Below are 11,843 nucleotides of genomic sequence, written 5' to 3' on the forward strand. Positions count from 1 at the left end.
TGACAGCACTACATTCAATGTATCCCTGGTTTCTATAAACGTACAATGCCAACATTTCTTCCTGGCAACTGGGCTGGTTGACTGTTTTTTTTAATGTTTTTGGGGAACTCGTAACCTTAGTATTTTTTCTTCAATCTTGGCTCCGGTCCTGGTTGCATTTTCGATGAATAATGAATCTAAAAACTGTCTAAAACTAAAAAGTGTACAAAATGCAAAAAGTAAATTGAAATACTGCATCAAGTGTCTCTTGTTTTTTTGTGTAATATGTGAGAATTAAGGCAGTATCTAAGTTAAAGTTAACCACTGTAAACATGCCTCTGTATGATACGCCGGTTTGCCATGTTTGACAGTGAAGAAAAAAGTGTTTATCCTTCCGTTAAAGGCGTGTAATTACCTTGCTGACAGATGTGCAGTCTTTCAGCATTCCATCCTGTCTGTATCCGCAGCAGTGAGCATGGTGCCCAGTCGTGTCATTATACAATCACTGGGCACTTTTCATCAAAAAGTTTTGTTTACATCCTGTAAATTATAATCCTTACAAATGTCATTATGTCAAATTGCTTTTCAGGGGTTAAACAAGCTTGGACTAGCCACTGTTCTAATATTTTGGTCTTAACGTTATAAACATTAAAACAAGGACAGTTTGGGGCCGTCGGTGAGCATCTGTCTGCCTAGTTTTTTCAGTGTGTCTTGCACCGTCAGCTTTAGTCTGCCCGTGTTGGAGGTTTTTCGGCCGATTCAGCATGTTGAATCGGCGGAGGAGCTCGTCGGTGAGAGAAATCACTCTGATTGACCGTTCAGCTTCAACGAATCAGTGCATGAGAATAGTAACGGACGTGAGGAAAGCAAGCCAACAAGTAAAATCAAGAGGAAGAACACAGAAGACTCTTCTCATTTTTCATCTTCATCACATCTGATGATTCAAACACGTATTTTCACAACGACATGGCCATCTGGAATGAAGAACAACGTTTTTTATATCCGCCGTACTCGGTCTTCTGGTTTTCCTTTTTGAATGATGAATACAGACTACCGCCACTTGCTGGTGTGGAGAGTTATTTCATCCCACGCAGGCATAGAACGAACGTGGTAGTTGGCCGTCGGCTGTAGTCTTTGCGATGTGTACGGGTGCAACTTGTCGGCCAAAACAAAGGTGACGTGCGGCAACGCAACAGGCGGCCTTTGTCAATGCTAGTTCTCTGATGTCGAGTTGGTGTGTCCTCAGCTTAAGCTTCCCTATGGGAACTGTGTCCCATGCAGTGGATGAGACTAGACAGCACTTAACTAATTACAGCAAGCTCATTCTTAAATCCTTGTTTTAACGGTTATAACGTTAAGACCAAGATGCTGACTGCATTTTCTCACCATGAAACAACCATGAAAATTGGTCCTGAAATCCAGTCTCATCAGTCAGTTTTAGATTTGCTTCCAATTTCACCTCTAGGTACAAATAATCAATCAGGTGAAAGACTATAGAAGTGCCATACCATACTACAAGCCACTGGTCTGTTTCCAACTGTGATGGTTCCCAGACAAGTTGAAACTTGAATAACCCCTGTAGCTCAACTACACCACGTCAGCCACTTTGTTCTCAAAAGAAAGGTGGGTGTCTAACGTTACACCCAAGTTATGAGCACCTTGCTTTTCTTTAGAGGATAAACAGCCACTGAGGAAGTACCATACAACACTTTCCCTCTGGATCACCTGCACTGTTGGGTAGAAGCTGTGTGGATTCATGTTGATACATGACTAAGTAGAAATCAGACTGTGTGATTAGGCAGATAGGGGATTTCCATCTCTTTATTTAAGCTGTTTACAGAGTTGTGGATGTTTTATTTTTACTCATGTAAAGGAATGAAGCTGTGGACAGACATCTGCCTACTGAGGTCACTGATCCACCAGCCTGTCGACCCACCATAACCAAACACACACAACTTTACTGTCTTTCAGCAGGCTTTTAGAGCGAGTGAGTGTGAAGGTACTGGTATGAAATAAAACTAAAAAAAACCTAAAGAATCCATCGGTACCAACCATGTTATACTAGCTTGTCGGAAAGAAGTAAAAATAACGCTCCAAAGTTAGGCAACATTTTGTTGAGGAAAAACGGGCATGGCCATTTTCAAAGGGGTCCCTTGACCTCTGACCTCAAGATATGTGAATGAAAATGGGTTCTATGGGTACTCACCATGGATGTATTATTAGTAACAGCAGCGTTATTGTGATTGGCCCCAATGCACATTTTTTTTCTCAACCACTCCCATCCTGCAAGAGATCAGCACCACGGACAGCAGACGGAGCGCCAAATTTATCAACGCTAACTTAACAGCCTGCCCTGGACTCAGCCGCCAAATAGTAAACACAGTCACAGATTACAGTAGGTGCACATTTTCCAACATATCAGATGTAACAATTACAGTGCTAAAGATTTAAATCCATGATCCCACTCCATAATAACAAAAAGAAACCAGTACTCAGCCATTAGAAGTTTATCTTACAGGTCTTGTGCTCTGCAAAGTCAATTGACTGCTTAAGAACCATGTCCTCTTTTATTGGAATGTCCCAGCTGTGACAGCCGCAGCGCTACATGGCACGCCGTTTTGAGCTGAACTGGAGGGAGATCACCAGAGAGCTGAAAGTTTCCTACTGCTGTTGGCTATATTGTATGTCATTTCCAGTAAATATCACAATATAAAATGTGTGTTTTCTGTTTAAAAAGAACAAATGTAGGAAGATAAGTGGTTACATCTCCAGTCTGATGTTGAGCGCACAGCTGATAGGTAGCCCACGTGGTTTGTTTACATGATGTAACAGAAGTGCGTATAACGGATTCAGTGTGGACACAATATAGGAAGGTGATTTCTGGGCCCCTGACAGCTTCTGGGCCCCCTTGGCGCCGCACCGGTTGCACTGTTGATATTTACGCCACTAATTAGAACTGGATACCAGACCCCAAAATGGCGCCTATTCATTCCAATGAGAATTGCTTGCATGGTGCATACGCAGAAAAAGTTTTGTAGTCCTGTGTATTGGTTTAATTGTTCTTTTTATTGTTTACAAATTTAAAATAAAGTCTACTGAAAAAAGTTTTTTAGCTTTTGGTTTTACTTGCGGGTTTCGTGGCCCACTGAATATGCACAGTAGTATTTCTCCCGCTGGCCCCGCCCACGAGCTCCTGCTTGCCCCATAGACTTTACATTGTGATGATTTCTCGGCTTGAGGAAAGTTTTAGAAATATAAACCCTCCATAGATCAAACATTCAGAACAGAAAGAGTCATATAGATTTTTCTGAGACAACTTGGCACTAAGAGTACTGATATGTCTTACCATTTCTTTTATGAGTCATATCATGAAGTCATATCGCAATATATTCCACAAGTCTGAAATGCAAAAATGTCCAACATTAGGCTAATTCACCTTAAACGGTATATTATATACTTTTTTAAATATTATTTTCAATTTCGTAGTAAAACCAGTGAATAGCTAGAGTCCTGATCCACACTCCTACCAGCTGGTGGCGGTAATGCACCATCGTGGTTGTTTGCCAACTGCCATTAAACTCCAACAACAACGAAGAAGAAGAAGAACATGTGGGCTGGAAAAGGGAAGAAAATGTCATCACTTGTCTGACAATCGGACATACAGGTCTTAACTATACATTATATAGAATAGGCAAGCACCCAACTGGGAAATGCACATATTGTAATCAATCAGAAACTGTCGAACATGTAGGCCCTTTGATACATTGCAGGAATTACAGTATCCAGAGGAATCACCTTTTACAGTCACTAAGGAAGGCAAAACATCAGGACTTTTCATTGTCATTTTCAAGATTCAAGAGATTCAAGAGTTTTATTTGCCATTTGACCTTATAAGTACATTGGAATTCTGAGCAGTTTACACCAAGTCAGCTTTAAGAAAAGAAAAAAGGTAGAACAGGCACAAGGTAATTACAGTACAAAATAAGTAACACATTCAACTCAACACAATAAATACATAAATTATTAGAATATAAAACGCCCTCAGTATAGTCAATAAATAAACTAAATTACCCTCTGCATAGGAACGATACCCCCAGAATACAAATATACAGTATATATATATATATATATATGCTCCATGACCATATTAAAAGAACTTGTAACTCTCAAAAATATTTAAAAAAAGAAATAATTAATATATTTCAGACAATTACAGAGTGGAAGGCAACATATTGCACAGCATTTCAGTCCATTCAGTTCAGGTGTACTGTGTGTCAATAATGGTATGGAGGTGAGGTGTGGTTAGATAACATATACTGTGAAATTATTCCATTTTTAAGAGAAACTGATTTAGTTAAACGAATCTAGAGTTTTCATCTTTATTATTATTATTATTATTATTTTTAATGTTGTTTCTGCACTATCTCCTGCGTCACACTCCAGTGGTCCAGATGGCGGCGGTAATGCACCTATAAGCTGGTTTGCCAACCGCCAATAAACACCGAAGAAGAAGAAGAAGAAAATACAAGACGAAGAAGAAGAAGAAGACCCAAGCAATCGATCAGAAAAGTGACGTTATCATTGTGGTCACACTGAATTTGGAGACGAACTCCTGAATAAAGCAGACATACCTAAAGTTATAGCCACACAGATGTATTCTGACCACATGTTGAAACAGTAATATCTCACCTTATATGAGCTTTTACACATCTAGTTAAGTGTACCGGCATCAGACCAAAACGTCCGAATCCCGATCTCATCGATCACTCTCGGTGTCTGTAGAGCACGCAGCAGCAGCACGGTGTCTGTTAGCTTCAGCACTTCAACACAGCGGGGATGATCAGTCTAAGATAACCTGCAGACACAACAACATGACCGACTACGCCGAAGAGCAGCGGAATGAACTAGAAGCGATAGAGTCCATCTACCCGGACTCCTACACAGGTTTGACTTTTATATCACCGTAACGTGAGACAGAGAGACGAGAGACAGACAGAGAGACAGAGAGACGAGAGACAGACAGAGAGACAGAGTTAGCTCTCAGACTAGCTAAGTGAGTTAGCTGAATGTTCACGTTGTTTTCTGAAGGATAAATCCAACACATGTAGTGAACTATTTGGTTTTGGCACCCAGTGATGTTGATTTATTGTTGTTGTAACGAGCTCAATGTGAGACATCCAGCAGTGACTGAGCTGAGACAGTGGGCCTCTACTGGGTCTCATATGGACACACAAGTACACCAAACTCTGTCTAATTCTTCCTCCCTTATTGAACACCATATAACATGTATATGTGCGTAGATATTCTGGGGTCTGCTTCTATATATACACTGTATTATACTGTATTATACTGTATTATACTGTATTATACTGTATATACACTGTATTATACTGTATTATACTGTATTATACTGTATTATACTGTATTACACTGTATTATACTGTATTATACACTGTATTATACTGTATTATACTGTATTATACTGTATTACACTGTATTATACTGTATTATACTGTATTATACTGTATTATACACTGTATTATACTGTATTATACTGTATATACACTGTATTATACTGTATTATACTGTATTACACTGTATTATACTGTATTATACTGTATTATACTGTATATACACTGTATTATACTGTATTATACTGTATTACACTGTATTATACTGTATTATACACTGTATTATACTGTATTATACTGTATATACACTGTATTATACTGTATTATACTGTATTATACACTGTATTATACTGTATTATACACTGTATTATACTGTATTATACTGTATTATACACTGTATTATACTGTATTATACTGTATATACACTGTATTATACTGTATTATACTGTATTACACTGTATTATACTGTATTATACACTGTATTATACTGTATTATACTGTATATACACTGTATTATACTGTATTATACACTGTATTATACTGTATTATACTGTATTATACTGTATTATACTGTATATACCAGAGGTGGGACAAGTCATTGTTTTGCAAGTCAAGAGTAAGTCTCAAGTCTTTGCACTCAAGTCCTAGACTGTGAGTTTGGAGTCCTAAACAAGTCATAATCACCAAATGTAATGTCAGCTTAACAACAGGGTTATAATATATTACATTTACAAAAATCATGAATGCTTTTTAAAAACTGTATTTTGTTAAAACAAGTGCGACTGAACTTAATCATAAGAAGTAGAATTGATTCGTGGCACATTTTTTAAATAACAAGGGTTTATTCAGCGAAAATGGACTGAGCATTAGGCTCTTTCACAGCAATGATTTGCTCCACAGATGGTGCATATGAATAAACAATTATGTCATCTGCATAAAAAAATTAAACATTTTGCAGTTGTCTACTGAGGCATATTGATTATAATATGTTCATCATGAATGCTTTTTTTTGTTAAAACAAGTGTGACTGAACTTAATCATAAGAAGTAGAATTGATTCCTGGCACATTTTTTTTAAATAACATACTTTTTAAGCTTTGCGCTTGGGGCCAAGGTATTTTCAAGTTAAAAGTCTCAAGTCCAAGTGAAGTCACGAGTTGTTGGTGTTTAAGTCCAAGTCAAGTTGCAAGTCTTGAGTTTGTCAAGTCAAGTCTAAAGTCATTCATGTGACTCGAGTCCACACCTCTGGTATATTATACTGTATATATGCTATTATTGTATAATGACAATCCTTACAGAATTGCATGTACATAATCATCAACAATGGTTTATTCAGGGAAAATTGACTGAGCATTAAGCTCTTTCACAGCAATGATTTGCTCCACAGATGGCGCATATGAATAAAGAATAATGTCATCTGCATAAAAATGTTGTTTGCAGTTGTCTACTGAGGCACATTGATCATAAAGATACGAGGTAAACAACACGAGGGCCTACAATTGAACCTTGTGGCACACCATTTTTATCTTTAAATTTAAACAATTTAGAGGATGCCTCATAAAAACCGAGTAAGGCCATTTCACTCAGAAGTAGTCTGTGATTAACAGTGTGAAATGCCAATGAGAAAAAGTAAGAAAGAAACTATATAATTTGCAGCATTCACAGTCGCTGCAGTGATGGTGCTGTGAATCCAGATCGAAACGGTTTTAAAATAGAATTTGCAGACAAGAAAGTACGAAGCTGTTAATTTACAAAAGAGTTCAACAATTCAGCCAAACATGGGAGTTTGGCGATGCGCCTATAATCATTCAAATCAATCCTCCTGTATGTAGAGGGGTTACTAGGGCTGATTCCCAGACTTTTGTAATTGAACCAGAGAAAAGCGTTAAATTATAAAATGCATGTCAAAAGTACCACAATGATGGGGGCAGCGAGCTTTAAGAGAGACGTATCTAACTGGTCTGTGCCCAAGGAGCTTTTCATGTACTTGGAGTTACATGTTACACATTTTAGTTGATGCCTGATGTAACCTCGGCAGCTTGCTGTTTATCAAATATCAAGATGTAGAAATGATACTAATCCTCGTGTGTTTGTAGTGCTTGCAGATGATCCCATCAGCTTCACCATCACTGTGGCATCAGATGCAGGGGAAGATGGTGAAAGTGAGTATACCGATGTGGTTGCAAAATGTCATCCGTTGCACACATGACCATTAACTACTGTTATGAAATCTCGCCTTGTTCAAAATTAAATTTGTCAGCGATATTAAAGGAGATATTAAAAATATGGTGAAAGAAAAAGTGAGTGAAATAGCATGCCAGAGCTGATTTGAGTTGTGTTGTAAACACCGTACAAAAAAACTGAGCTTGAAAGTAGAAATATAGCAAAGTGTGATAACATGAGCCGTCTGCCTTTTTCTTGCAGCCTCAGAAGCAACGTTAAAGTTCACATATGTAGAGAAATACCCAGATGAGCCTCCGCTGTGGGAGATCCACTCCCAGGAGAACCTGGAGGACAATGACGTGGAGGACGTCCTCACCTTACTGCAGCAGCAGGTCTGTCCATCTGAACATGATAACTTGATAAGTGATATTCTATCTGAAGTTGTTTGGTCAGTGAGTTGTTTTGGATGCTCTTTGCAAACTCTTGCAAACTTTAAACCAGTAGCAGTCCACCTGAAATGAAATGTCATGTTCTTTTTCTGCCAAAGCATACATTGACTTTGGAAAAGTGCACTGCTAATGTCAGTTTGCAGGCTAGATGGCTAATTGGCTGCTCAGCTGCAGCATATTAAACAGAAAATATCACTTCGGTCCGTTTAGATAAAGATGTTATCCTCAAAACCATTGCCAACGTCACACTGTCTGCTCACGGTTTGTTACAGCGCAAGTTTGTTTACTTTGTCTCTCGCTCCCGTACCGGGTCTCAACCTGCCAGCTGCTGTCAATTTAACACCGACTGTTAACCAATGCAATCAGTATCAACAATGTGTACATGTGGTTGCTGTGCAGGCAGAAGAAAACCTGGGCATGGTGATGATTTTCACCCTGGTGACAGCCGTTCAGGAGAAACTCAACGAAATAGTGGATACGACGAAAAACAGACGAGAAGAGGAGAAACAGCGGAAAGAGGCCGAGGCAGAGGAGGCAGAGAAGGTAGGAACAGCAGAAATATACAGTTCACATACATTTACCATGTTTCCACATTGTGATAAATCAATGTCATATCATTAATTTCAGTCTTATCGATACCGTGGTATTGATACTTCAATACTCACAAGCTACTCATTTGGTATTAATTCCTTTAAACAAATATTAATACCAGGGCTGTCAATCGATTGAAATATTTAATCACGATTAAACGCAAATTAATCGCACATTTTTGATCTGTTCAAAATGTAAAGTGAGATTTGTCAAGTATTTAACACTCTTATCAACACGGGAGTGGACAAATATGCTGCTTTATGCAAATATATGTATATATTTATTATTAGAAATCAATTAACAATACAAAACAATGACAACTATTGTCCAGAAACCCTCACAGGTACTGCATTTAGCATAAAACAATATTCTCAAATCATAACATGGCAAACTGCAGCCCAACAGGCAACAACAGCTGTCAGTGTGTCAGTGTGCTGACTTGACTATGACTTGCCCCAAACTGCATGTGATTATCATAAAGTGGGCATGTCTGTAAAGGGGAGACTCGTGGGTACCCATAGAACCCATTTTCATTCACATATCTGGAGGTCAGAGGTCAAGGGACCCCTTTGAAAATGGCCATGACAGTTTTTCCTCACCAAAATTTAGCGCAGGTTTGGAGTGTTATTTAATCTCCTTCGGCACAAGCTGGTATGACATGGTTGGTACCAATGAATTCATTATGTTTTATAGTTTTATATGATACCAGTATCTTCACTCTAGCTTTAAAACTGAGCCCACTCAAATCTAAATGCTTTAAAAAAATTAGTAGTGTTAAAACAAATTTGCGTTAACGCGTTATTATCGCATAAACCTTGACAGCACTATATAATGATGTGTGTGTGTTTGACAGGTGTTGTTCCAGGGCACGGTGGTAACCATTGAAAACTTCCTGATGTGGAAAGCCAGGTTTGAGGTGGAGATGAACGAGCTGAGGAGGAAAAGACAGAAAGAGGAGGAGCTGGGAGTAAAACTCAAACTCACCGGTAAAACTCTGACGCTGTCGTTTAAAGGCTCACTACTTGCAAAGTTGATTACTTAAATATGTGAACTAAAGATAATGTAATCTGTACTCTACCTCATCAGGTAAACAGCTGTTTGAGACAGACCACAACCTGGACACATCTGACATTCAGTTCCTTGAAGACAGTGAGTGTTTGGAACTGATGCTGTTTTGTAATGTGACACATGATGTTGTTATTAAGGCTTATATTTGGTACAAAGTGTATTATAGTCATATAGCACTCATACATATTTATAATGTTTTATAACAATCATAACACATTAAAGCTAGAGTGAAGTTACTGGCATCATATGAAACTAGAAAACCTAATAAATCCATTGGTACCAGCCATGTCATACTAGGTTGTCAGGAAGGAGGTTAAATAACACTCCAAACTTACGCTACATTTTGGTGAGGATGAACTGGCATGTCCATTTTCAAAGGGGTTCCTTGACCTCTGACCTCCAGATATGTGAACGAAATAGGTTCTATGGGTACCCACGAGTCTCCCCTTTACAGACATGCCCACTTTATGATAATCACATGCAGTTTGGGGCAAGTCATAGTCAAGTCAGCACACTGACACACTGACAGCTGTTGTTGCCTGTTGGGCTGCAGTTTGCCATGTTATGATTTGAGCATATTTTTTATGCTAAATACAGTACCTGTGAGGGTTTCTGGACAATATCTGTCATCGTTGTTAATTGATTTCTAATAATAAATATTTACATACATTTGCATAAAGCAGCATATTTGCCCCATTCCCATGTTGATAAGAGTATTAAATACTTGACAAATCTCCCTTTAAGGTACATTTTGAACAGATAAAAAATGTGCGATTAGTTTGCAATTAAATATTTGAATCGATCGACAGCCCTAACACAAACATGTTTGAGACTGTAATGAACTGGGAGGATATTTGGGGGGGGGGTCTCAGAGTGGATCTATTGGTTTAGTTTTATTCTAACACACACCTGCTTTCTTCCTCTGCAGCTGGAAACAACGTTGAAGTGGATGAGTCACTGTTCCAGGACATTGAGGACTTGGACCTGGATGAGGACGACCCAGACTTTAACCCTTTAGCGATGGGAAGTGATGAGGACTAAAGCAGGAGCAGGACAGAGGACTGCTGAGGACATACAGGACCAGACCTGCTCTTCTCTGGAATACCATCATCTGACCAGACCCATTGATTTTTTTAAAGACTCTAACAGCAGTTGGAGAGGGAATCGTCATAACTACAACACATACATATACACCCACGAGTGTTCATTTCTATGCCTGATCAATTAAATTGACCAAAAGAAAACGTGTGACTTGGCTCTGGTGCTGTTTAACATCCCAGTGACAGGCCCGCTACTTGGCCAGAAGAGGGCAGTAAAATATCAAGTATGGCCAGGGAGTGGAAGAAGTATTCAGACGCTTTACTGATATTAAAGTAGCAATATATAAATATACTCCATTACAAGTAAGATTACCGCATTCAAACTTTTATTTAAAGGTGCAGTCAGTGATTCTAATCCAATCCAATTTTGGTGAAATTCAGCAAATATCTCCTCATGGTCCGCTAGCTGTCCGTTCTGTATGTGTGTCCACACACAGCCCTGGCTCTGTAAATGGGAAACAAAACCTGCCACACAAGACTATACCAACCAATCAGCAAGAGGGGACGTTTGTGAACAGGAGGATGTATATATTTATTATTAGAAATCAATTAACAACACAAAACAATGACGAATATAGTCCAAAAACCCTCACAGGTACTGCATTTATCATAACAAAATATGCTCAAATCATAACATGGTAAACTGCAGCCCAACAGGCAACAACAGCTGTCAGTGTGTCAGTGTGCTGACTTGACTATGACTTGCCCCAAACTGCATGTGATTATCATAAAGTGAGCATGTCTGTAAAGGGGAGACTCGTGGGTACCCATAGAACCCATTTACATTCACATATCTGGAGGTCAGAGGTCAAGGGACCCCTTTGAAAATGGCCATGCCAGTTTTTCCTCGCCAAAATTTAGCGCAAGTTTGGAGTGTTATTTAGCCGACTTCACGATGAATATATATATATATATATATATATATATGAAACTAGAAAACTGCAGGCCTTTTTTGTCAGTCATCAGATTCCTGACTTGAGTCAGACTCTGCAGTTCAGCTCACATTTCTAAGGAATTGGACATAAAGAGTAAGTGTGTTCCCCTGTACAGACTGACACAACAAGCTTTCACCATTATTTTCAT

At 38.7% G+C, this 11,843-nt stretch overlaps 1 protein-coding gene across 1 annotated transcript; it reads left to right on the plus strand.

The window, feature by feature from the left end:
• The first annotated feature begins 4,538 nt into the window (after positions 1–4,538).
• On the plus strand, positions 4,539–10,908 carry rwdd1 (RWD domain containing 1). The gene is made up of 7 exons (XM_037783696.1): positions 4,539–4,923; positions 7,486–7,551; positions 7,814–7,944; positions 8,401–8,544; positions 9,446–9,578; positions 9,679–9,741; positions 10,589–10,908. The coding sequence occupies exons 1-7, from the start codon at positions 4,851–4,853 to the stop codon at positions 10,699–10,701; spliced, it is 723 nt and encodes a 240-aa protein (XP_037639624.1). The 5' UTR covers positions 4,539–4,850; the 3' UTR covers positions 10,702–10,908.
• The last annotated feature ends 935 nt before the right edge of the window (positions 10,909–11,843 follow it).

The sequence above is a fragment of the Sebastes umbrosus genome, chromosome 11 (genome assembly GCF_015220745.1).
Source record: "Sebastes umbrosus isolate fSebUmb1 chromosome 11, fSebUmb1.pri, whole genome shotgun sequence".
Classification (NCBI taxonomy): Eukaryota; Metazoa; Chordata; class Actinopteri; order Perciformes; family Sebastidae; genus Sebastes; species Sebastes umbrosus.

Bases quoted from the DNA above. Each gene is read 5' to 3' on its own strand.
- rwdd1 (XM_037783696.1), top strand. From the start codon at position 4,851: ATGACCGACTACGCCGAAGAGCAGCGGAATGAACTAGAAGCGATAGAG. The intron at 4,924-7,485 runs GTTTGACTTTTA...GTGTGTTTGTAG, and splicing joins CTACCCGGACTCCTACACAG to TGCTTGCAGATGATCCCATC. The intron at 9,742-10,588 runs GTGAGTGTTTGG...CTTCCTCTGCAG, and splicing joins CATTCAGTTCCTTGAAGACA to CTGGAAACAACGTTGAAGTG.